This window comes from Anguilla rostrata, chromosome 11 (genome assembly GCF_018555375.3).
Source record: "Anguilla rostrata isolate EN2019 chromosome 11, ASM1855537v3, whole genome shotgun sequence".
In the NCBI taxonomy this organism is placed as follows: domain Eukaryota; kingdom Metazoa; phylum Chordata; class Actinopteri; order Anguilliformes; family Anguillidae; genus Anguilla; species Anguilla rostrata.
Window position 1 is genome coordinate 13762181 of NC_057943.1, and position 26597 is coordinate 13788777.

General features: G+C 45.9%; 1 protein-coding gene across 2 annotated transcripts in view; it reads right to left on the minus strand.

The window, feature by feature from the left end:
* lama5 (laminin, alpha 5) overlaps positions 1 to 23873 on the minus strand; it is a 35049-nt gene extending 11176 nt beyond the window's left edge. The window contains exons 1-49 of one of the 2 annotated variants that reach the window (XM_064298056.1): positions 23712 to 23873; positions 23153 to 23243; positions 22819 to 22953; positions 22316 to 22375; positions 21873 to 22013; positions 21448 to 21585; positions 21097 to 21231; positions 20765 to 20899; positions 20487 to 20624; positions 20260 to 20312; positions 19864 to 19963; positions 19477 to 19529; positions 19139 to 19244; positions 18907 to 19006; positions 18526 to 18682; positions 17354 to 17483; positions 16850 to 16992; positions 16438 to 16541; positions 16103 to 16256; positions 15218 to 15381; positions 14748 to 14856; positions 14323 to 14420; positions 13961 to 14165; positions 13511 to 13637; positions 12954 to 13093; positions 12520 to 12635; positions 11997 to 12208; positions 11229 to 11430; positions 9953 to 10097; positions 9604 to 9744; positions 9257 to 9418; positions 8747 to 8854; positions 8212 to 8295; positions 7450 to 7680; positions 7073 to 7186; positions 6544 to 6674; positions 5901 to 5981; positions 5572 to 5786; positions 5123 to 5223; positions 4682 to 4865; positions 4098 to 4241; positions 3394 to 3545; positions 2857 to 2967; positions 2486 to 2597; positions 2115 to 2282; positions 1648 to 1844; positions 1327 to 1443; positions 827 to 981; positions 187 to 328 (exon numbers count right to left, since the gene is read on the minus strand). In XM_064298056.1, the coding sequence (XP_064154126.1) occupies positions 187 to 328; positions 827 to 981; positions 1327 to 1443; positions 1648 to 1844; positions 2115 to 2282; positions 2486 to 2597; positions 2857 to 2967; positions 3394 to 3545; positions 4098 to 4241; positions 4682 to 4865; positions 5123 to 5223; positions 5572 to 5786; positions 5901 to 5981; positions 6544 to 6674; positions 7073 to 7186; positions 7450 to 7680; positions 8212 to 8295; positions 8747 to 8854; positions 9257 to 9418; positions 9604 to 9744; positions 9953 to 10097; positions 11229 to 11430; positions 11997 to 12208; positions 12520 to 12635; positions 12954 to 13093; positions 13511 to 13637; positions 13961 to 14165; positions 14323 to 14420; positions 14748 to 14856; positions 15218 to 15381; positions 16103 to 16256; positions 16438 to 16541; positions 16850 to 16992; positions 17354 to 17483; positions 18526 to 18682; positions 18907 to 19006; positions 19139 to 19244; positions 19477 to 19529; positions 19864 to 19963; positions 20260 to 20312; positions 20487 to 20624; positions 20765 to 20899; positions 21097 to 21231; positions 21448 to 21585; positions 21873 to 22013; positions 22316 to 22375; positions 22819 to 22953; positions 23153 to 23243; positions 23712 to 23858 (6588 nt within the window). In that variant the 5' untranslated portion in view covers positions 23859 to 23873. Of the gene's footprint in view, positions 1 to 186; positions 329 to 826; positions 982 to 1326; positions 1444 to 1647; positions 1845 to 2114; positions 2283 to 2485; positions 2598 to 2856; positions 2968 to 3393; positions 3546 to 4097; positions 4242 to 4681; positions 4866 to 5122; positions 5224 to 5571; positions 5787 to 5900; positions 5982 to 6543; positions 6675 to 7072; positions 7187 to 7449; positions 7681 to 8211; positions 8296 to 8746; positions 8855 to 9256; positions 9419 to 9603; positions 9745 to 9952; positions 10098 to 11228; positions 11431 to 11996; positions 12209 to 12519; positions 12636 to 12953; positions 13094 to 13510; positions 13638 to 13960; positions 14166 to 14322; positions 14421 to 14747; positions 14857 to 15217; positions 15382 to 16102; positions 16257 to 16437; positions 16542 to 16849; positions 16993 to 17353; positions 17484 to 17824; positions 17964 to 18525; positions 18683 to 18906; positions 19007 to 19138; positions 19245 to 19476; positions 19530 to 19863; positions 19964 to 20259; positions 20313 to 20486; positions 20625 to 20764; positions 20900 to 21096; positions 21232 to 21447; positions 21586 to 21872; positions 22014 to 22315; positions 22376 to 22818; positions 22954 to 23152; positions 23244 to 23711 lie in introns of both variants that reach the window. The other variant, XM_064298055.1, reaches the window with a different exon arrangement.
* Between the last annotated feature and the right edge of the window lie 2724 nt (positions 23874 to 26597).

The window sequence follows — 26597 nt, forward strand, 5'->3', positions numbered from 1 at the left end:
TACATACTTGGTTTTGTGTGTATCTGGATACATGTATGGGGGGAGTGCGCTCATATGCATGTGTGTGTGTATGGGTGTGTGGGGGGGGGGTGTGCTCATATGTATGTGTGTGTTTGTGCACTGTATGTGTTAGACAGAGTGAAAAGTGTGCTCCTTAGGCCTGTAGCCCTGGCCTGGGACACTGACCTCCAGAGCATCCATGGCAGCCTGGTTGGACTCACGAGCAGCGGCTTCAGCATCGCGTACAGCATCAATGATGTCGGTGTAGGCCCGGGATGCATTCACTGCACGCTGAATGAAATTATCCTGGTTTGTGTCTGTAATCACACTGCGGAAGAGGAACACAGAGTCACCTGATGTCTACATAAAATCCAAATATGCACACCACCATTCCACTTAAATCAATAAAGATTGCATTATTTTGACTTGTACAATGCATATAAATGCATGATGTACATACATAGATGCTGCAAATATACACATATATGTCAAAACAACTTTAGGAATCTACATAACTGTACTATATACAGTAATATTTACTGAGCAGAAGGCACCTTTGCCTACAGATTTTACACAGCGCCATTATTAAATAGTCTTAATTCATGAAATTGGACTAACTGTTCAAATTTGGACAAAAGTTTAAACTGAATAAAAGTTTAAATGTGTAGCTCAAAGGCACAGTGGCAGCAGACTCGTATGACCCTCTGGTCATGATTCAGGTTTTCAACAGCATGGTAGGTTCTCCTTCAACACTATTGCCCAAAGGTGTATTCTTGTTTCCAGTTATATACTTGCATACTTCTTTACCTGCCTCCAGGGTACTCACCTGGAGAGGTTCTTGGCCAGCTGATCCAGCAGCTCGGCATGCTTCTCCGCAGCCTCCACCAAAGGGATCTTGGACACCGTAGGGGAAAACCTCTGCACCCTCTCTGCCAGGGGCTTCCTGGCTCCATCCAGCTGGGCTGCCAACCGCTCGTATTCCTATGGGGAACGGGGTTAAACATCATTGGTGTGCCCGCCCATCATCGGTGTCACGGGACAACTGGTAAATTTGGCATTAGCAGAAGCAGCAATTTGGCAATGATATCACGTCTATTGTAATATTACATGATAAAATAATTGTCATGATTACACCAGATTGTACTGCTGAAGAAAGAGCTTTGTATTATAATTACATTTGTGAATCTGAGCTTAACATTTACAAAGAAAAGAGTGCTGAGGGAAAATACCCTGTTCATGGTATGTCATCACTACTGTAGATCTCATGTTTATTCCGAGCCACCCCAGGCTGGGCGGTCTGGTGAGGGTGCTGATGGGAACACTGACCTCCTTGGAGTCCTGCAGCATGGACAGCAGGTCGTTGACCTGAGTGACCGCATCCTCCGCCATCTGCAGGGAATCAAACACCTCCTTCTGCTTCTTCTGCAGCTCCTCTGCTTTTTGCTGAAGAAGAAATGGCAAAAAATGAAACAACATTCAAATGTTTTTGACCCGAGTGGTCAAATCAGTAAAGCCATCCACCACAAACCCAAGAATTACAGAGAAATCACCTATCTGTCTTATAACACCTATCTGTGAAGAATATTTGGCTAAACTTCCAAAATAATTAATTTTGGCAGCACTAGGAATGGTATATGGCTTTCTGACCCGGCTCTCCTCCAGCCTCTTCATGTTTATGTTGTTGGTGTCTGCTGCTTGGGCCGTGTTGTTGACCGCTTCATTCAGAGCATCTCTCAGATCCATCAGCTCGGTGTGGAACTTTCCCAGCTGGGCTCTGATGCCCTGCGCCTGGTCCTGGTTGTCTGATAGGCGCTTTACCAACTCTTCCTTTACCTTCTCCAGCACTGGGAGAACAGGGAGAGAGAGAGACAAAGAGAGAGAGAGAGTGGGAGAGAGGTGTTTCCAGATTTATGTGCACATCAAATTGACTTGCTCAAAGTCTATGAGCATCAAATTTCAGTCCAGTTGAAAACTTAATGACAAAACAGCATGCTGCAGAAAGGAAATAGGAAGGCGAGGGGTTCTGTCCTCCAAGGACCTTGGTTAATAGAGGCGTAGATAGCATAAATGAAGGTGCAGAAGCAGAGAGAACAGTACAGTTAAGGGTCACTCACATTTCTGGGCCTCAGACAGCTCTCTCTCAGCTGCTGATTTCTGGGCCTGGCACCCTCTGAACCTCATCTCCCTCAGCATACCCTCCACCTGGGCCAGCTTCTCTGCCAGTTCCTCCCCTGGAGCCTCGCTCGTTACATTAGAGGTCCTGTTCACCTGGGACATGATATCTGAACAGGTGCAATGCTTGTCAAATTCAGCACACAGCACTCAGTACAGGACATGCAACTGTGGTGTACGCGGTATATGTGTGTGTGTGTGCATGTGCGTGTGTGTTTGTAGTGTGTGCCTGTGTATGTGCGTGTGCGTGTGTGTGTAGTGTGTGTGTGCACATATGTTTCGAAGGGGTACTATGTCACATGATAAGGCACACCTCCAATATCCACCATGATGCCCTTGATGAATCTGACCAGGTCTACGGCTCTTTTCTGGGTTCTGTTCACACTTTCCTCAAGGTCGTCTGCCTTCTGTCTAGTCAGCAGCGCCTGAGTGGAATGTAAAGAATCAATCATACTTTATCTCTACAATCACCCCATAACACATTCCTGGCAGCGCTCCCTGACAGCGATCCCTGACAGTCTTCAGACAGCATATGATAAATGCAAAGGTTTCCAGGTTTCACAGAAGATCACATTTAAAAGACAAAACTGAAATGACTGAAAAAGACAAAGAAGCAAAGAACAGAAAGGAGCACAAGTTGTATTCTTATGATCATAACAGAGAGAGCAGCTCTGTCCTATGTACCTTTTCCTGTAATTCGTCAATGTCAGAGTTGATATTCTGGGCCTCGACTTCCAGCATGTCTGCTCTCATTCTGCTTTCGTCCAGTGTGCTGTTATAGTTGTCTATCTCGTTCTGTGTTTGGGAGACACATCGGTAAAATGCATTATGTTACTTGCAAAAAGAAATTGGAATGATCTGCTAATGGCAACACGTCCTTATTTGAAAAAAATGGCATTTAGTAAACCTGTTCGTGCACACGCACACACACACACAAACACACAAAAACACAACACACACACACACACACACACACACACACACAAAGTAGTGTTTCATATGTGTGCAGTACATGTGTATTACTGTGAATGCATTAGACACCAGCTGTGTTGCTGCAGCATGACATTTTTAATAAACCTTCCATTGTCAGGTGTTCTTGTATTACGCAGTTTTTGTATGCAGTACATCAACACTAGTACTATTGCTATACTATGATGCTTTTAATGACCCTGCTGTTGCCAGGTGTTCTCGTATTATGAAGTCTTATCAGACAGTACGTACAGTCACGTTTGCCACAGACTCGTTGAGGCTGGATAGCTGCGCCCAGGCGATGGAGCTGGCGTTCAAGTTGGCCAGCTGCCTCTTGACAGAGCCGAAGCTGTTGTCCATGCTGTCCAGATCCTCCAGCAGGACAATGACACAGCTGTCGCAGACTGTCATTCAAAATAGGCAGCAATCAATGACCACAGTTATAATGGTCACAGCACAAAGCACACAGAACATCATATTTTATTAGAAAGAGATGCAATATTCTTTGTACTTGATCATCTCTGTTCCATCATTCACTAAGGGTATCTCTGTCTTATGGGTAGTGACAACTGGAAATTATTATTATCTAAATGGTTATAGCATAGACACATTGATAGGGACAAAACTGAAAATGAAACCAGTAAGGGTCTCTTTGCCAGTAAACATATACAGATGTTAGTCTTCATTGGACGTCAAATTGCACTGTTCAGTATATTATTCAGCGTCCGATAGTACAGATAGATCTATAGTAAATTTCAATTAAAAAAAGTGTTTGTGTTCAGTATGTATGCTGAACACACAAAGTGACTGGAGAGGAGGAACTCCCCGGTCATACAGTTTTAGCATATAATCGACAACAGTGTTGATATAAAGTGAGAAAAATCTATTGAAGCTATCTGAACAAACAAAATGTGTTTGGTAACAGTAGCATGGTAACTGCTGGTGCGTTCACTCACTGTGGCAGTGCATAGGCTCTGTGCCGCTCTGCACTGGAACGCTGTACCTGTGTGCACAGGTGTCACACTGGGCCCCCGTCAGCCCCTCAGCACACCTGCACTCCCCTGTCCTGGGGTCACAAAGGCCTGCTTTGCAGTTGCACTCTGGGGTGGGGAACAGAGCAAAGCCGTTACCGCAGGCATTCAGGATTATAAGACAGCTTTGCCCAGCACATTCGTCATGTCTGACCGGTAAGCCTGGCTACACTAGAGCATATAAATCCTTAAATGCCTGAGGGTTGAGCAACTAGGCCGCAATATAATAAGAGTGAATTATCTGGGCACATTGAGAATTAGATTGCATTAAAAAGGGAGGTGTGGTATTTATAGGTTTCACAAGCACTTGTCTGAAGTTTATTTTCTCCAGCATAGACGGGAAAATATAGATGTAAGCATTTCAACAAATTTTTAAGTGCTTTTGAAAAATAATTTGAAAAATTCCACTCAGTTCTATGCATGGCCGTCGTACAGGAGCCAATCAGGACTCAGAAAGAGTGCTCACTGCACTGTGCACATAAATGGGTCAGCATGCCCTGCTTGCTCACTCTTGCAGCCGCTGGGGCCGTAGTCCCAGTATCCCGGGGCGCACTGGCGGCACTGGGGGCCGTTGACCCCCGGCTGGCAGGCACAGGTCCCGTTCCTGGGGTCGCACGGCTGGACGAGGGCAGCCGCGGCGTCGCAGTTACATTGCTGGCACCCAGCGCAGGTCTCGTACCCAAACGCCCCATTCTGGGAGAGAAGCACAACGAACAGCAGCCGCGGTTAACACACGCTACGCTGCACACACAGCACAGGCTGTGCTAGGCCTGCGTACAGCACTCCAACACCGTGTTTTCTTATAGCATTTATATTTCCTCTCCAATGTGACTGCTTTCTCCCTGTATAAAGGTATAACAGCAAATATATTGAGAAAAGGTGTATTTCAGAACATTTTAAGACCCCAAACAAAGCAAAAGGATCCAGAAAAGTAAGAAAAGCAGACAGACCTCACATATATCACAATGGGCGCCGGTCACACCAGGCTTGCAGTGGCACTGTCCAGTATGAGGGTCACATGTATCAGTACCACATGGGGAACAGTTGCATTCTGGGAAATTAGGGAAAGGTGGGGGGAAGAGAATTATAATATACAGCTATTATACGCATATAACAGTAAAATAAGCTCTTGTGGACAATTTCTGACTGATATTTGTTGCATAAAATATCTAAAAAATAAATAAGTAAAAAATAAATACTAATAGAACACATGGTATAACCAAACATGCTGCAAAGCATGAGTGCAACAAAACGAATACTACATCATTCAATTCCAAATTCAGTGCAACAAAACTGCAAAGGACGAGACCTGATGGAAGCCTTCCCAGATTAAACAGGTGAAGAGTGTTTTTTTTGCTCTTGGGTGTGAAGTGTGTGGGCGGTGGTGGTTCAGACTCACTGGTGCAGTTCTTGGCAACCACAGCGTCTCCGTAGAAGCCAGGTGCACACACCTGGCAGTGCGAACCAGCTGTGTTGTGCATGCAGCCCTGGCACTCGCCAGTCAGTGGGTGGCAGTCACTGAACAACATGTTTGGGTCCGTGTTGTCATGGCACTGGCAGGGCTGGCACGTGCTGCCAAGCACCATGGGGTTCCCATAGAAACCTGGAGCGCACCTAGAGTGACAAAGTGTGGGAAAGGAGACTCAAATTCCTGTACATTTATATGATATGATACAGCCAGCCTCAGAACTAGAGTATCTGAAATCACTAGGTGACTCTCACACTGACCTCTCGCAGTGGGGTCCTGCGTATCCTGGCATACACAAGCATTGCATCTTGCCAGGCTTCTCCACACATCCCACGGCAAAACTAGAAGGCAAAGCAGTTTTGATTGAATTCACAAAAGAAGTCTATAAAAAAAATCTTAAATTACATGTACCACTACCAATGCATAACTGAGTGCAGTAAAAGGGAGAAAAACTGTTACTTCAGATTTTAATTAATTCAAATTTGATTTGAACTGAATCACATGACAAATTAAAAAAAGCATAAAATGTGATTATCAAGCCCACTACAAACTTCAAACATATCAGGGGTTATAAAGGTTACTATATGTTTAAAATGCACTTTCATGTACCAGCAAATGTGTTGATTCATTTTTTAAGATGCACTAAAGATGCCCTGCAAGATTTATTTATGCAAACATATAAGGCCACATGTCTGGAAAAAATGAAAAGGCCATAAATTTAGCAGGAATTTACAAACACAACAACTCAGAACTAAGATAACATCGATGCCGAAGCAAGGTTGGAGGTCATGTTTCATGAACTTTGGCCTGGATTTATGTTGCACCTGGACAGTAAATTCTGCTCTGACTGATTCAACATGTTTCCCCACAGTGAGGACATGTGAAAATGAAGACGGGACTGACTTGTTGGAGGCCACCTGCAGAGGGCAGGGGCAGCTGGTGCAGGAGACGGAGTTCCCGTCCACCGTGGAGTTGCCGAGGAAACCACCGCGGCACTGCTCACAGTGGTCTCCCGCCGTGTTGTGCTGACAGCTCTACATGTGAAGGAGAAAAACAATTACACTCCGATATAAGAGCTAACAAACACACTCACTCAGCATCTGCAGAATAGCAGTCTGTGCTGAAGCCTGACATTAGCATGGGCGGCAGTACTGGTTTCTACTGTGCCTTAAAGTGACAGTGAGAGATGGGATTCCCCCTGTCTTTCTGCAAAGAATTTTGAGAGATGGACAAAATTTGGAGTAGAATAAACCAAAGACCATGAATCAAAAAAAAAGAGGAACGCACACCCCTAAGAGGTCAAACTCTGCCAATGGGCTGCTATCCCAGGACACAACTACACCCACATCTCACTGATGATCACTGAATTAAAACAGCCTTTCTGCAGCTTATCTTATATGTACTTCTGTCAAACACTCAGGAATGAACTCACAACGCAGACGCCTGTTCCATCCAGACATTGGTCAGAGTGGCCGTTGCAGTTGCAGAGAACGCATTTCCCCAGGAACAGCCCCTTGGTGTCTCTGTAGTAGCCTGGAGCGCATTGCTGCAGAGAGAAAGAGTTCAGCTACTGCAGGAGGGACAGTCTTAGAAGCATGCAGAATGCACACACACGATTTGCATTTATGTGCTTTGAACATTTCCGCCCCCATCAACTCTATCGCTCAAATTAAGCCTTTTTTGCCACTGTGGCTTATGCCTCCATATGACCAACCCAGGAACAGAGGTACAGAAACAGGAGCAGGGTGCAACAGTGACTATAAAGCCCGACAGTGTGAGCAGAGGCCTGTATCAGCGTGGTGGCAGCACCTGGCAGGAGTCGCCCTGGTAGTTGGCAGGGCAGAGGCAGAGCTCCACGTTGCTGGTGTGTCGCCCGGTGGACGAGCGCTCTGCGCCCTCCAGCACCGCCCCGCGCAGGGACACGCCCATGGCGGACTGGGAGTGCAGGGCCCGAATCTGCAGGGACTCCAGCCCCACCAGCACCATCATCAGCTCCTCCCGAGACACCACGTTACCGGTCTGTGCATGCCGGAAGCTTCCCTGAGGGACAGAGAGAATGTACCTGTGAACGTGTGGGGAGCGCATGCCATGTGTACTACTGCATACAAAGAAGCAAACTTACATAACACACATTACATTACCAAGGAGCCGGAAAGACAAATTTAGGTATACACAACTGACATTTTTACAGATATACACAGGAACTCAGTACGTCTCAAAATATCAAAGGGGTTGAAAATAAGCCTTAGATTTGCTTTGTAACATGGTTATTCAACAGCTACCAAAGTAATGCTATAGCAAGACACTGGCTGCTGATATATAAAACCTCTGACAGTGTGGGAATGACATTATAACTTTGGCGACCTGTTTTACACTTCAGTGGGATCAATGTTTCATTTTAAATGCTTTTGTAGTCACAGGTGCATTTTTTCAATATGTGAGCCATCCTTTAAAGCGAAAACATTGTTTAGCACAACAAAAAAAATTATTAAATAGGTTCCTGAGTGTCATTTGGAGAACACTGAAAAACATGTAGTTATTCATTCTTCCAAATTCAGTAAGGCATGTTACCTCCACCAGGTGAACTATACCCTCATGGGGGATTCCAGGGGGCGCATATTCTCTCTCCAGGTACACCAGCGTCATCTGGTTACCCTGGAAGCACAATGACACACGTCAGGGCGAGTCAGCCTCCATCTGGCTACCCACTGCACACAACTAACACTCTGTAGTACACATCATCATACACTGGAAACCTTCATTCAGTTCACATAAAGTACAGTACAGTTGTAAAATAGGGCAGGGGTTTCTAACCTCATTCTTGAATTGTACCCTTTTCGGCTCAAGGCTTTAACTCAAGCACCCCTTTATGATGCTTGCCCTTTCAGTTTTATTGTTCATTTCCAGGCATATGTCCTTGTTCCAATTGCTTTACAGCTCTACAAGCTACCCACTTATGGTATTCTATTTGAATGCCTCAGTTTCAAGGTCACTGAAACCTCAAAAAAAAAAGAACATGACAGAAGATAATTGTATAAGTGAGAACAAACTGCACATTCTCTACTACAACGTGACCTTTTTTAGCGCCTCATTTAACATGGTGTACCTTGAGTATGACGTCAGGGCGGGAGGCCTCAGCTGGCAAGGCCAGCACGTCGCCCCTCATCGCCTGGGAGTGCAGGCGATAGCGCAGGTACCCTCCGTAGGACGACACCTGGAGAGACGTATCAAAAGCACCTTTACGAGCGCCGCTGAGCGTCTCTCATTGACACCCGCCTCAAGAATTTTTACAGTCAAAGCAATAATGTCTCAAAGCAAAAATCTTATCTCACACCGCAATCGCCCCTCCTTCCCCCACCCCCCCCCCCTCCACTCCACTCTCCCAGCGCAGTTCTATCTGATGTGTCTTATCTGCCTCTCACCCCCTCGGCACCACTGAGTCTGAGCGCTGGTACATGAAGCCAAACGCTTCCCCACAAGGCAGAAAAAGGGGGAACTTTCACCACAGAGACGTGGTTTTTTTCACCGTTGCACATTTGATGGCGGAGGATGGTTGCTAGGGGGTGGTGTTGTGGAAGGGTACAGTCACAGCGCCACAGGGCAAGGGTGAGCATACCTTGTCTCCCAGGTAGCTGAGGGGAGCGTGCCAGTGCAGGTCCTGATACACATCAGGCACGTCGCCTAAGTCCGCCTCCACCAGGCCCTGCTCCACATTCGTGGTGACCGGGACCTCCTGCCTCTCCCCGCCCAGCAGGACCCATCCTGTCATGTCCACCAGCTGGGAGGTTGACAGGGTAAAAGTTCAAGTGCGATATTGTATTTATTATGTATTAATGTACTATATCTTAAGGTGCATATATGAACACATAAAACATGGGAACACTGTTCCTGTGGTTCAGGCGCGCGTTAGCTGAGCGCCTCTGTGGTTCTCGCTGAGCACAGGCCCGGGGATTCGTGCCGTACCTCGGTGCGCCGTTTCTCCGAGCTGCGGCAGCGGTCCGTCGCGCCGAAGCAGAAGCAGCTGGTGCAGCCCTTGGGGTTGGTGGGGTCCAGGTGGAAGGTCCCCACGCGGCACTGGTTGCAGCGCGCCCCCTCCACGTTTTCCTGAAAAGAGAGGACAGCCTAAACGTGGGGCCGGGGAGAGGGGAGAGGCCTCGCTGAGGGGCGTCCGGTCCCTGCCAGATGTGGAAGTACCAGACCCTGAAGACCGCTCGATTATACGGATATCCTCATTGGGAAGAGCCTAAAGAAAATAACAGCAATGGCTGGAGATCTTAAGTGATGAATGTGAAGCTGCGCAGAAGTGGCGCACCTTGCAGAGGCATTGCCCTGACGCAGCGTCACACACGCTGCTCTCTGTGCCCGCCTCGTTGCAGTCGCACTGCCGGCAGTTGGGGTAACCGTAGAAACCGGGGGCACAGCGATCACACTGACGCCCAATGATGTTGTTCCTGCATCTGAAAAACAAAGTGACATCCACAACAATGAAATAACAGAAGCAGACGTAATTAAACAAAGAGGCATTCGCTTCTCTGTGGTGCCTCCCTCCAGCAAATTCACTGCAAAGGACGAGATGCTTCGTCAAACTTCATTAGATGAGTGTCAGCCTCTAAGATGGTGTCTTCACATGCCTGCCATGGATAAGCCTGTGTTATGTGTGTGTGTGTGTGTGTGTGTGTGTGTGTGTGTGCCTGTGCACATCCATCAGTGCCAGATGTTATGCTGTGGGCGTTTAAGCCCCCAGCAGTGTTTCTGATTGAATCTTTACAAACTTGTCATGTCTAGACAAATTCCTGACGCTGATTGGGAATGTAGTCCAGGAATGTGGCACCTCACTGCTAGATGTCTCCAGGCTGAGTCAAACACATGGGGACTGGAGTCTGTCCTTTACCATTCCCCCCATTTCCCATACCCCCCACCCCCCACCCCCACCCACCCCACAGTTTCTGCTATCAGCTCTCACCACTATTCACTCCCACCTGCAGTGGCCTTTCCCGATTTGGCCTTATCAAGTGCTAAAAATAGGGTGCAGTGTTGCTGACAAAATAAGGAAACTGATTGTCTATCCTGGCATGTTCTGGGAGCTGAATCAGAGCAGACGTTTTTCCTAGCCCAGTGGCCTTATTGCTGGCTTTGTTTGCAATCAGAGCAAGAGAAGCTGACTCAGCCAACTCCCACAGAGAGAAAGAACAAGACGGAACGGCTGGGAAATGCAATGGCGTTTAATCTAGAGCAAATGATAATGGCCTAGGGATCACAGCTGGGGAGGAAGGTGTTTTTAAATGGGTAATACCTATGAGATAGGTCATGGGAAAATGTTTGACTGGGCTCACCAAGTAATTGTTAGCTGCTTGGATCATGGTTTCAAATTCCCTAAAGCACTAAATCAGATAAACATCTCCTGAAGATTACTGTCTAATTGGGTGGACATTAGCGCTTATTGCTATGCTATGCATGTGAGTTTGCTGAGGGTTTTACTTTCACCACAAACACAGACATTTGGGGAAACTTGAAAATAATGCACGAGCAGGTTGTATACAGCTTCACCGTTTTCACTGTCTCATTTCCACAGCGGAGCAGCTGCCTACCTGCACTGTCCACTGCTGGTGTCGCAGCTGACATCAGGAAATACGATTCCAGGCTGGGAGCAGTTGCAGACCTCACAACCGACCAGCGGGTGGCAGCCAAACGTCTGCGGCTCACACTTGACACACTCCGGGCGCAGCGTGCGCGGAGGGCAGATGCACTCCCCAGTGATCTGCTCACACAGCCGTGTGCCACAGTTACACGCTGGGAGGGAGGAGCACACAGTTACTCACCGCTACACGTCAAGAAGCTCACAGATCTGCTGTCTCTCTCATATACATGTATACACTTATACACTCACATACAGAGACACTTATACACACACTCACACACAAACACACTTATACACACACACACGCAAACACACACACTCATAGACAGATACACACTCACACACACACACACACGCACACTCATACACAGACACACACACGCACACACACACACACATACTCATACACATACACAAACACGCACACACACACACACACTCTCACACGCAAACACACACACTCATAGACAGACACACACTCACACACAGAGACACTTATACACACACACACACACACGCAAACAGACACACTCATAGACAGACACACACTCACACACACACACTCATACACAGACACACACATGCACACACATACACATACTCATACACATATACACACACACACGCAAACACACACACTCATAGACAGACACACACTGACACACACACATACACATACACACACACACACAGACTCTCTCTCCCCGGGGTAACTCACGCCTGCAGTGGGGGAAGCCCCAGTACCCCGTGGCACACCGGGCGCAGTCCCTCCCGATGACGTTGGGGTGGCACTGGCACTGCCCGCCGAACGGCTGGCAGGTGTCGCTCTCCGCCCCGGCCTCGTGGCAGGCGCAGGGCAGGGCGCCATTGTTGAAGAAGGCGGAGAGCGACACGGCGGAGGCCCTGCAGAAGGGCGGGGACACCGCCGGGCTGCCAGGCAGGAAGGGCACAGGGTGGAGTGGGAGGTGGAGGGAGGGACCGCAAAGGACAAAGAGGGGTGGAGACACATTACAGTCATTGAGAAAATTATTCAGCTCTGCACAAAGAAGGCCAATGCACACAAATTCACACACTTGTTTTGCTATAACTCAGACTTTCCTTGTGCCTCTGCAAAACAAGCAAATTGTTAAGCAGTTTTAAGAGCGCAAGATTGAAAGAAACTTAATGTTGAGTGCATAACTCTTTGTTCATTAGTACAGACACCATTATTATGATACCATACTAATATCCAGAAAACTCACTTGATGTAAAAGCTGTTTTGGCCACAGTTGCTGATAAAGTCGTAAGATTTATCAAGAGGCTCTTCATTGAGGTAGCTGGAGCTGTAGCTGCCCTCCGGGACCACCAGAATGTAATCCTGGCAAAAACACAGGAAGTCAGCTGAGCTGTATTCCCCAGGAACATGCAGCACTTCAGGTGCAGACAACGTTAATAAAACAGCAGTTAAATAGCACAGACAATTTCACATTTCTGTAAATAGTCATAATGTCAGAACTGAAATACCAACTGTACTTCAGATCCATTGCTATGCAACAATTCACTTCAACAGCATACACTGCATGCACATGGAAGCATGTCTGTAAGACTGTGTATATTCATGTCTGTCAAATAAATAAATGACAGTAATGACAATCAGTCATACGATATGTTATTAGCGGGTCCAGGGAGCACCTACCAGCCACAGCGTCTTGCCATCGGGGACTTGAACAGTCAGCACGACCTCGTTGTCCGTCACGTCCAGGATGATCTTGTCCTCTGACATCAGCAGACTGCGGCAGCCGTAGCCATGGGGACAGAAGGTGGCGTTGGCGATGCCTAGCATGGGGATAAGGTATCATGCAGTGTATCTATTATATCCCGGCTTGCTGACAGTGAGCTACGCTCACTCCATCCTTCTGTCATGGTGGGGATGCTGCTTGATTGACACTGTGGCCCTTTGTCTGCAGGCCTGGTGTCTCTGGTTTCAGCAGTTCCATACACCCTGATCCCATTCCTGTGTCCACAAGCAGGCCTTCACTAATGTCTTTTACAGTAGGATTTATTTTTTAAACAACTAAAAGAATATGAGCAAACAATAAAACAGGAGAAATCCCACAACCAATAACCTTGTACAACACATCACCATTTTGCATCTATTACTATGCTCAGAAAAACAGCTACAAACATCACATTCTCACACGCTCACGTTACTACATTTACTCCTGTGACTGGAAGTGCAAGACCAGGGCTCACCCTGCCAAATGCGGCCCCCGTTGAGGAAGACCTGGACGGTGAAGGTGGGGTGCAGGGGCTGATGGTAGTGCAGGATGAAGACATAGCCGCCCTGACTCTGTACCCTCGTAGAGTACACCACAGCATTCTATACCGGAGGACACAAGACAGGGACATTAGTATTAGTAGCTCATTCCTGATTGCAACTTTTAAGGGCTTTCCTAACTCCCAAGTCCTTCCTAAATCCACAACAGAGAGACACCCAGTGAGGATATTTGGCAGTGAGGTAAGATTGTTCTGCCTGTAACAGTTTTTTGTTTGCTTGTTTGTATTAGTGCAAACTAGAGTAGGGGGAGTCATGACTGTACAGAGACAACTATATGCTTCTGAACTGGCGGACAGGGATTCAGATAGAACAGGCCTAACAGCAGAAGAGAGGGAGGAATGGAGAGCCTGTGTGCTGCAGCAGACCTGCGAGTGATCCAGGCGGACGTGCTCTCCGTTATCCGCGGCGTTCGGGGGGCGGTCGCCGGCCACCCACTGGGGGGCGTCTGCGGGCAGGGACTGTGAGTCCGGGGGGAGGGCCGCACCTGGATCCTGCACCAGAGAGGCCTGGCCCTCTTTAAGCACCAAAGACTGGGAGGGTGTCTGGAAACGGGACGGGATGCAGGAACCACTGGGAGGGGGGAGGAAGACCAGACTCACTAAATTTCAATGCATGATGCATGTGCCTTTCTGCGATAGGGCATGCAGATTTTGGCTGCTTACTACAACAGATATCAGTCCACCGTTTCAGAATGCAGTTTTGCTTTTGATGAGTACTTGAAGCCTACCTGTCAGGGGCGAAGGTGCCATGCGTGCTGATGCAATGCACTTTGGGCTTGAGGTACTCCATGGTGAACTGCTCATGTGGGATGAGGTAGACCTTGTGCTGTAAAAATAAAACAAATCATACACACAGCTGAGAGTGTGTGGTTGGAATTACCATCTTCATAATTCATATCAGTACCACACTGGAAACCTGAGCCAATGATGGAGTGCTCAACATCTTTTAATGTAAACAAAATGGTAGGAAGCCTTTGGAAAAAACTTTTAAAAATCTGATTGGAGGATGAATTGGATGGAGTTTAGTTGGACACACCAAGCAGGCAGCCATCACTAACATGGATAATAGACGATACTCAGTGTGTATGTATGACCAAGTTGTGTTCTTCAGTCCAAGAAACCGCGGATGCCTCTGAATCTGTGATTCTCTCACCAGGAAGAAACTGGCTCTGTCTGCGATGAACTGCACATCAATTTCAGTGGACAAAGTGAAGATCGCCACACGGTTCTTGTCATCCACACTGACCCCACGACACAGGAAACTGAGCACAGGAGAGAAGCACAGGACTCAGGGCTATGGCAAAAAAAACAACATTTCTGAAAAAGATTCTATATTAGAAAAGATAGCGTGAAGCACAGCCTATAAAAGATATACCAATTTACAGATTGGTACAGTAATTCTATGTCACACAGTGAAATGTCCAGTGTAAATTAAACTCTAGCAATGTTAATTCAAAGCTAACAGATAACATTTGACACATTCAGACACAAATGCACATGCACTAATGCTAGACACATGCAGACATACAATACACAAAGAAACACACAGAAGGAAGCTATAAACGCACCCCCAAACAAACACAGACATGCACGCATGGGGTACTCTCACGCATGCAAACACACCTGTACTTGCAGTGGAGCAGTGTGAGGTATTCCTGGTGCGTGCGTCCGCCTGGCGTGTTCACAGACACGGTGAGCGTCTGGGGAGTCTCGTCCTCGCTGGAGTACTCCACCACCACCACATACTTCCCAGGCTGGGGTACGGGAGCCCGCAGCTGCACGTTGATCTGGGAGGCCAGGTCACAGAGACCATGTCATCCTGCGCTACTCTAGTACTCCTGTGGTGAAAGCTACGAGCCACTAATGCATAATGTACTAACATTTTTACATACATAAACACACATTTTAAAATAATCAGTCTTACATTTAATTATCAATTAAGTTATGAGTCCAAGCAGGACCAGCAGTATGATATCATAGTAAAATGTACTCTTATCATATTGGACAGAACTCTTCACATAGTACTGTGTGCACACAAGACCATATGCAAGTTCTCACATGTCCTCCATTCCTGCGAAGGTCCTGCTGTTTCTTACATGCCGGAGGTGAAGTATTCCCCCAGCCTATAATTACCTTGTCAAACCCCTATGAGCCCCCCAACACACACACATATTGCACACACATGCACACAGATACACACGCTCACCTGCGTGCAGACAAAAGAATGCACGTGCACTCATGAATGTATCCACACACACAGACACACACACACAGTATACACACACATACACACACATGCACACATAAACACACACACACATGCATGCACGCTGTACACACACACACACAAACACCATACACACACACACAATACATACACAAACACACAGTAAATACACACATCATTCACACACACACACAACACACACACACACACTGTACACACACACATACACACACTCACACACACTCACACACAACACACACACAATGCTTTGTGGCACTCACATCACTTCCGCTGCAGATGGCCATAGCAGGGTGTCGGGGAGTGATCTTCTCATTCTGGCAGGGCCGTGGAAGATGGTTGTCGAACCTGCAGCTGGCGTCATTTCCCGAAATGGAAGGGAAGCCATCCAGTGCAAGGTACTGGTAAAGGAGGCAGCTACAACAACAGACAAGACAGTAAATACATCGTCCCTTTCTAAAATCATGAGCTCAGTTCATCTTTCTGAATCACTTCTGCATGACTGGATAGCACACTAAATAAACTGGAACATCATATTTTCCAGGGACATCTAAGCCTTTGTTATTTTTCATGAGGCGTCTCGCTTGAGCTCACTCACTTTTGGCTGGAGTCCTGTGTGGGGCTGTAGGTGCAGGCCTCAGTTACTTTGATCTGCAGAATGGGCGCTTCATAGTATGCACTGGGCAGCAACACCAGGTAGTCCTACAGAAAAAGTAGTATATACAGTGAGCCAGAAGCCTCGTAACCCTGTATTGGGCAAATTTGTATAGGACACTGACAACATAAATTGGAAGGTCATTTTAGAACTTTATTGGCAGCCACAACAATCTGTTCAGCTGGGAAGTTAAAAAACGAGACTAAAGGCATGCATATGCTTTAGCCCTTTTAGAGAGGACCCTTTAATTTACAGCTTCTGAACTCTTACATGTTTTTCACAAGTCTTAATGATATGGAATACACAGCTGTGTTGCCCCCCATTATACACTGAAGACACCGTAACATGCTCTCACCAGTAGAATCCCCTCTGCCTCTATGACCACTGTCCATGTGCCAGGATTCAGAACAAAGGGCTCCACAAAGTTGTTTTGTGGAACATTGACAAAAGTAGGCTCTGAACTGGGGGCAAAGACGATCTGCTTGGACTGATCTGAGCCTAATGAGAGAGAGAGAGAGAGAGAGAGAGAGAGAGAGGGTGCTTTGCATTAGTACAGCGGTCTGACATTACACACCTCCATGAGTCACATACAGTGTGAAAGTCACATACAGTGTGATCCTCAAGGACAAAGAAACACACTAATGAATGAATGAGGAGAGTCATGTAGGTCTTCAGGCTTTAAGCAACACATTTACATTTCCATCTAATGTTAAACAGAGAGAATATGTCAACTTCTCAACGAAGAAATGAGAAATGTTTTAAATGAATACACTAGGAAATCCTGCAATCCTGCTTCATATCAAACACTGAGACAACAGGAGACCGTGTGATGGGGTGATAGACTTCATGAGCAACGTACCTCGTCTACCCAAATGATAGGCTGTAATTTTACCAGAGGAGACGTCGGCTCCTGTATTTACATATCTGAGGATGAAGCGGGTGAGATAGAGCTCCGCCTCTCTCACGTGCACCGACACTTTGACTGTGTTCTGGAGAGAGGGAGGGAGGAGGAGGGGGTACAGTAGATACAGGGTCTGGGTTAAAGACCGTGTGCCTCTTTGGTGGGGAGCAGTGGAGAAAGGTGGGGAAGGAATTCGGGAAGGTGGGGGGGGGGGAGTAACACCCTGAGGGAGAGCATTGTAGAGACCCAGCTGCCCCGCTGTGTCTTCATGCTGCATCTTTGGGGCCCTACAAAGCTGAAAAGCCCCAAACAGGAGAGCCAGGGAAAAGCTGCCTAGGGCCACAGCGTGAAAAGTTAATGTAGAGCAAAGGGAGAGCGGAAGGCGAAGTAGGCGTGGCCTATGGTTGGGGGGGGGGCACCTTCACTTACAGTTGCCGCATAAAAAGCTCTTCCCATCCTCCAGCACCGACACCCTGCCCCGGATGTCCGCGGAGCCGCGATTGACGTAGCGCAAGACTACGTGAAACAGGTCCGGGGAGCTCACCAATACCGCCACCACCACCTTGGGCTGGGAACGTTCGGGATGGGAAGGGATGGTCGGGGGAGAACAGGGAGGAGAGGGGGAGAACAAACGAAACGTAGGAAAAGAAGACAAAGCAAGTCCGCTCCTTATTACCACCACCACTAATGAAGCCGCAGCCAATGAGCGTTCCTCAACCAACACCCCCCCAAAGTCTGCCGGTAAAAAAAAAGGCCCAACTTCAACCATCACTCAAGCCAAAGCAAGCTGCCTACTAAGCCACACTCTGGGTATAGGGTACAAGCACAGCAAAGCACACATCGAATTGCTCGGAAAAAAACAAGGGACAGATTTATGGACATGCATGGAGGCTAGAGGCACCAATAACAATAATCATGTTTTCATTTTTAATACAGAAAAAAGTATTTGTAAGAATTTGCGCACAACAGTAATATAACTGAAAATAAGAAGCATGTGTAAATTGCGAAATTAAGTAAAATAATACTCAAATAATATTACAAAATGTATTTAAACAATTTAACTAAAAAAGGGATCAATTTTTTTTTGTTGATTACATAATACCTGGTATTTCTATATCCCAGCCACTCACCTGTATAGGAGACATCTGCGCATAACCTCTCCAACTGAAACCCTCAAATTCCAGGGGGTTGTACCCGAAACGGACGGGCCGACCGTCCAGCATGGTGCCATCTTCTATCTCAAACTTCAGATGGTGCAGGTCTGGGAAGTAGTGATCTGGTTTTGGCCTATTCGACGGGGAAAATGAACATGGAGACTCAACATAGTTAAAGAGAATTTCTCCAATAATTAAAAAATAAATTAATGTTTCATTTCTGGTGGGAAAATGGTAGTGGAAGATTTTACAGCCACTGACGGCTAATTAGTTAGGGTGAGAGAGTGAGCGAGCGACAGGGTGAGTGTTATATAAGTCGTGGTAGCCATATTGAAAGACCCAGTGAATGACACTCACTGGTTACACTTTTGTCCCTCAACATTTGGACGGCACTGGCACCTCCCATTCCTCTCCCCACATGACAGACCAGCAGACCCCCCAATGTCACACTGACAGCCTGGCATGAATGAAAGGAAACACACACACACACACACACACATACAAACCATTAGGTTCCTCTTGGTCAACAACTACAGTGTGAACTCTGCTTAAGACCTGATTTGCTCCTGGTTCTGAGCTTCTCCCTCACCCTGGCACCCAAAGTAGTTGTCCCCCTGCAGGTTGAAGTAGCCTTCTTTGCAGACGGAGCAGGTCCCGCTGCATACATTGGGTTTGCAGTAACACTGACCACTAGCCTGTGACAGAAAAGCAAAAGAGGGACATGTCGGTATTAGTGTCTAGTATTACTGTCCTCACTACATAGGATAATTACAACAGCACTGGAAGTTTCACTTTTTTTATGTAAGCTGCCTGTAGAACAATGCATTGGCCCATGGAGAAGATGGAAGTCACTGGTATGATATCTGATGCTCATTCACCATCTGCAGTAACCTGGCTCCTGAATTTCAGTAGTGTGACTCCACTCACCTGTGCACACTCTGCCACACTGCTCAGAGTCCCTGGTGTGTTGCACTCACAACCTGAGGAAGAGTAATCACACTCAGTTAGATTCACAGTAATACACCACTACTTCACATGGTTCATCTGACAGCGCCCTTTGGTTTCCTGTGATAAGAATCCTACTTGAAATGTATATTGAGAAATGTATTTCTGAGCCAAAGCAATGTTGGCCCAAAGATGGATTCTACTCTAATTCACTTTTCCCAAAGAAAAATATTGTGCTAATACTCGGACACAGGTGCAACTTCAGCTTTGGGGGGCAATTTAACAAAAACATCCAGAATCGCAACAACAGAGACGATGTATGACGCATCGAGAAGAGCATGAACGGGGATCTGATAAAACAGGTCTTACTGGAGCAGCCGTACAGAGTGTCCGGAGAAAGATTCCAGAAAAGGGCTTTGCATTTATCACAGGCAACACCCTCAACATAGGGACGGCACTCACAGGAACCCTGACAGAAAAAGAGAGGAGTGAAGTGAAAGCCATCAATGAACAATCAATGAATACAATTCACCCCCAAATCTAGCTCAGTTAAAGCTGTGACTATATCAGCTACAACTAGAGGAAATTAGTAATATAAAAGCAGATACCATGCAGTAGTCTTTGCAATGAGCTACAGAGAAACATTGTGCAGATTAAAATCAGCATTGAACACCTACAAACACACACACACACACACACTCACACACGTGCACAGACTCAGTCGGGATAATTTAAAAAATTTACTACAGCAACTGGTGCACTTACGACCGTAGGCAAGATTTCATTCTGTACAGAACCAGCAGGGTTGCAGGTTCCAACTGTAAGAACAAAGGAACAACAATGGAAATGCTTAAGGTACATGTATTAACTCAATATGCATAAATACTAATCCCTGCTGGACAGAGCAGCACTCCACTGGCAGTACTTAAGCTGACTAGTGTGAATAAATATGTCACTACACAAAGGGGATGGTGAGTAAATAAGTAAGCTACCTTGGCAGAGTGGGAAGCCATATGACCCAGAGCTGCAGGAGTCACACCGCTGTCCCACCACGTTGGGCAGGCAGGCGCACTGTCCAGACACCTTGTCACAGGTGCTGAAGCGAGAGCCTTCAATGGAACACTGGCAGGCTGGGGACCAGGAAGGAATGGCATCGGAATTAGGGTTACCTTTTCATAATACAGTATGGATGCTGATATTGGCTGATGGCTCGACATGCAAACAGTATCCAGTTTGTATAGGATTGGAGAGGAACTGCTGGGGGACTCACGAGTGCAGCTGGGGTAGCCAAAGAAACCGGGAGCACACTGGTCACATGATGTGCCACTGAAGTTGGGGCGGCAGTGACAGTGACCTGTAACACTGCAGCTGGAGTCCAGGGAGGTGCGGGGGTCACAGGAGCACACTGGCAGAGAGGAGACAAACTCAGCATGTTACCTGAGTGTTAGAAGCACTGAAGCGTCTAAACCATGTTCCAACCATGTTATAATGTATTAATCCATAGATAAATTAGAACTGAGTTCTATATACGTTTCTGTCAGGTTTCTCAATAGCGATGGCCTACATATTGAAGCAAATGCTCCACATTTGCCAGCGCACTACCTTGGCAGTTGGGGTAGGAGTGGAAGCCAGAGCGACACTGGTCACACCGCGGGCCCTGGAACTCTGGCCGGCACAAGCACCGGCCCGAAGCATCACAACCCTCTGGGAGAGAACCAACGGGACTGCAGCCACACACTGAGAGAGAGAGAGAGAGAGAGAGAGAGAGAGAGAGAGAGAGAGAGAGAGAGAGAGAGAGAGAGAGAGAGAAAGAGAGTGTGTGAACGAGAGAAAAAAGAGTGAGAGAGAAAGGGCCTTTTCTCCTGCACAGTATGAGAATGCCTGTCATGCATCATACTTCCTATGGGAGGGTGACAATGGAGGGCCACTGAGAGTGTTTTTGCTGGGACTCACGCTGGCAGAGGGGGTAGTTGAAGTACCCTGGAGCACACCGCTCACACGCATACCCCTGGAACCCGCTTCGGCAGTAGCACTGACCCGTGGCCGTGTCACAGGTCCCGTCCAGGCAGCCCGGGCCAGAGCACTGGCAGGCTGGGGGAGGGGAACGCAGACATACGCAAATGAGCCACCAATCACTCACAAAGTGAAACAGAAATATAACCAGCTCTCACTGTGGAAGCACAAAACAGTGAATGCTAACAGGCAGCGCCATTTATAGGGCAAACAGAAATTAAACGCGCTGATTATCACTCAGCCCATCAACACATGGGAGACATTTAAAAGCAAGCGTTGCCTAGAAGACAAAACCTTTTCTGCATCATTGTGGAGTGAGAATGCAAATCAGAATAGTGGTAAAAAAGCGCGCAAGCCTGACGTACACTGGCAGTTTAGGCCGAAGAACCTGGGTGCGCAGCTGTCACAGTGAGCTCCTGTGAAGCCCTGTTTGCAGACGCAGGCATGGGTGCGCGGGTCGGGGCGACAGGAGTTCCCCTCTGTGCCAGCAGCATTACACTCGCAGTCTGTGCGGAAAGCGGGACGGTGTCACAAAACAACCAGATTTAAAAAAACTCACAGGACAGGAAAAATATTAAAGGTGTAGAAACACCGTGTACACAGTGTCCCAGTGTGGCCTGATTTGACTGGCTTGTGCAATCCAGTCTACAGTATCGCATTCCGTTTGCATTCCATTCTAATCCCATTTCACTTCATTCCATGCCAGCGCATTCATTCCACTCCACGGGAGCCTAGTTCTTTGTATTTGTCAAGAAATATGACAAAATCAAAGGGATTAACATGAAAATGAAAAGCACTGTAGGCTTACTTATAATCTCCCCAGCAGGTAGTACTTCACCATTATTGTTGTTTGGGTAAATGGGAATCGCTGCAGAGAGACAAAAGAACAATGGACAGTAGAGAAAATAGATTATGTTAAGAAACTGAATCACTACCTTCTAATATAGCTCAGTTTTATTCAACCATGGTCTATCAGCTTTAGACAAAAAGCTATTGTAAAAAATAAAATGTTAATATGTTTATAAGAGTCAGCTTGGACATTCTACATTACATTATCACATATCACATTCTCTCTCTGAAAAGTGCACATTGTGGGAATTTAAACAAACACTTTGACAACAAATGTTTCTTTAGAAACAAAAAATAATTACACACCATTGACAACATGCTTATTTTCATGACATCTTGCATGATAGATACATTTTACTGCTTGTTGGTAGGACGGGGCTTTTTTAAAGAGTAAGTAGCCTTAACATTGAGAGAACCTTCACTAGATGAGATGAATCTCTACACGACTGTGACTGTACTCACGGAAACACTCAGGGAAGTTGACGTAGCCCTCTGCGCAGGTGTCACAGTTCCTGCCGGTGTAGTTGGGCTTGCAGTAACAGCGGCCGGTCAGATCCTCACACGTTCCATCTGTGAACTCTGATTGGCAGGCACACTCTGGTGGGAGACGAGAGAACATTCTAGAATATACACAAGTTTGCGTAAATGGAAAGGGAAGAATGATGAATTCCATATGCCATATGTCATCAGCCGAATGGCCTGAGCAAAAGGAAAATAGCAAAGCAAGCGAAAAGTTTTTTTTTTTGCTGAGACATCGCTGCACAGACAGATATTTGCAGGGATTTGCATGACTTACGGGAGCAGGCGAATGGGGAGTCCAGAGGGTGGTCAGGTGACCTGTAGTAACCAGGGATGCAGCGCTCACAGTTGATTCCAGTTGTGTGGTGCTGAGGGAGAAAGATATCTCAGTGCATCAAATGAGACAGAGCCAAAGGTAAAGATCACCAAAGGGAAAGATCTGCCTTTCAGTGTTCATAAACTTTATTAAAACAGAAGCAAAATATATACAAAATCAAGTAATAAATTCAGCACAAAAGACAGCAATAAATAACAATGCACACAAAAGATATTTAAAATTAAATTCCAAATTTTTTTATATAAAAGTATTTCTCCCATATGAACATGGCCCCATAAATTACAGTTCCATTTTTACCTTTGTTTTTCTTATGTTTTATGCTTCAATGAATCTTAAAGCCAGAAAAACTACTCCACCTAGCAATGCACACACTGCTGAGCAAACACACGGTCACTGCAGGTCACATGACTTCTCTCTTTTTTTGGGAACTGTTTCATATTAAGATTTTACAGCATGCTATAAATACCGATACAGGAAGAGCTTAGCGAACACAACTCACCTGACACTCTAGGCACACACCACCACCGTGGTACTCCCCCAGCAGGTTCACACTGGCCCTCCTCTGGTTGACCTCCGGGTCATAATAGCAGTCAAACGTATGCCTGTGGCAGTTACACGCTGCAGGATGAGACAAACACAAGGGCATGCTCAGCACTGAGTGTGCTGAAGTGTGGGATGGGATGTGAAGCATTGCCATTCAATTTTATGACCGAAATATATTTTGTTGGACCTTGTTATACACTGTAAGTAGCTAACACAAGGGAAAAATGCAGATCGCACATTTCAAATCTATCACAAAAACCGAGGAAACAAAGGAAATCCAGCCACCAACATGAATACAATGTTGCTAAAATAGTGGAAAAGATGATAACTACATAATAGCTACCAGGTTTTAGAAGATATCTTTGGATTTGACAAGAAAACATAAAACAAATCCATAGTACTTATATTTGCTCAGTGAGGCCTAAAGTGTCTCACTTTTGCTAAGTTTTATGAGTGTGATTTACAACAGTATTCTACATTCTGGAGGGAGGAATTTGTGCAAGAGATGGAGGTGAGTGGGTGAGAAAGACAGAGCCATGTGCATCAACAGACTAATATAGCCACCCTGAACAAACAAGCCACAGACCACACAACGCAAGCCTCCACCTGGAGGTGCACTGCAGAAGGCCAGCAGTGACGGAGGAAGAGCGAGAGAGAGGGAGAGGGACAGAAGAAAGGATGATGAGGAGGAAAGTGGGAGGGAACCTAGAGACAACGTAAAAGAAAGACAGTGAAAGAGAGAGATGCACAAGCAGCATGCACAGTAGAGTGTTGCCTCCATGAGTACATAAATAAACATCCGGCTAATGCAATTTTTAACAATCATGGGCCTGTGTCTACATATGCTGTATCACAAGATGAATATAAAACAAAAAAGGAAAAGTCACACAATATTCCGGAATTACAATGTACCCATCTTCAATGAGTGTCAAAAAGAGATAAAAAAAGACATATCCCTTTAATGAACTAATAAGTGAATCTCAGGAAAGCTTTAAAATACCTTAATGATTAAAAAGATAAGTCATCATTTAAAAAAAAAAATCAACAAATGAAAAATTAAGGGGGTCATTCAGGGGAAGCAAATACTGTCATGGTTTTGGCTGATGCCACCATTTCTTTTCCTTCCTGCGCCTTTTCTTCAGTTATTACGGCCATTGGTTTTTTCATGCACCTTTTCTTCAGTTATTACGGCCATTGAGTTGATTGAATTATACACGTGCAAATTTCCTTTTACTATTTGCACCTGTTGGTGTTCTATTTAAACCCTGAGCAAGCCGATAAGCTTTGCTTCAGTGTCACTTATGTTGCACGAGAGCCGGTATTCTGTCAAGCGAGGTAAAGGTAAAGGTAAAGGTAAAGGTAAAGGTAAAGGTAAAGGTAAAGGTAAAGGTAAAGGTAAAGGTAAAGGTAAAGGTAAAGGTAAAGGTAAAGGTAAAGGTAAAGGTAAAGGTAAAGGTAAAGGTAAAGGTAAAGGTAAAGGTAAAGGTAAAGGTAAAGGTAAAGGTAAAGGTAAAGGTAAAGGTAAAGGTAAGAGCTGCGATATTGGATTGTTGTGGCTATAAAATTAGCACAACAGTCTTTAGCTTTTTTTTTAGATTGTTGGCAACAAGTTAGTGCCACAATCTAAGCTCAGTATTCTTTCTTTAGGGTTTTACTTTTTCAGCCTCGGTTCGAGGTCTGTTTTCTTTGCGTTGCCCCGTTTTCTGCTCCGGCAGTTTTGTTTTATTTTCATACTCCTTAAGCCTTCGTTCTTTTTTACCCAGTACGTGGGTTGTGTAGAGCTTTTCTTTGGGATACTCTCCCTAAGGAGTATTGTTTTCCTTTCCCTTGTCTCTTGAGACTTTGTGGCTATTTTACCTCGGGTTAATAGCTTAAAGAACCCCCTGTTCAGTCGCGGTTGGTCTCCCAAAACTCCAACTCCCTCACAATGCATACATGCATTCCTGATGCCCACAAGCACTCACAGGAAAATATACATAATGTTATTTGTGGATTGCTTTTAATTCATACAAAATGAAAATTATGGAACCTACTAATGATCAGTTACTATTGGACATACACACAAAAAAAATTATAAATGCACTGCATTATTGCTTTATGGTATGGCTGCACAGTATGCATGCCTGGGTTCCATTAATTAATAAAGGATAGCTATACATGCTCTGTAGGCAAAATGAAGACCCTAGATGGGCTGAACGGCCAGTCCTCATCATAAAACATCTTTATTTTCTTATGTCGTTATGATACGCAGTTGGGGAATGAGGGCCTACTGCATCCCTAATCCGTCAGAGGGACCTCATGGAGTAAAACCAAATGGTCCAGAACACCAGTCTCAACAGAGTTACGTGACCCCATAACATTCAACAGGCATCATTCAAAATCTATTAACCCCCAACCCACCCCCTCCCCTGCTTCAGTGATCTGATTCTAACAGCACTGGATGACCAGGGCAAACATGGCCGAACCCCCATGTGAGCTGTATGCTGCCTGAACACCGATAATGCTGGGACATGCTGTGCACACCTGAAAGTGCGTGTGTGCTATGTGCTGTCGTTCTGTCTCTGAGCTTTAAGTTCTGAAAATAAGCTACCCGTATTTCCGCACAATTTAATCTACAGTAAATGGACTACACTGACCGTGTGCTACAAAATTATAAATATTATTAAATGAAAGTCTGCTAAATGTGTGGTTTACCATAGATAGCAGCATATATACATTCAGGTGAATGCACTATATGGATGTTGAAATGTAGATAAAATGAAAAAAAACCTATCCAGTTTTGTACATTTTCCACTGATATACTGTAAACAGAAATGTGAAATATTCCAAAAAATCTTAAACA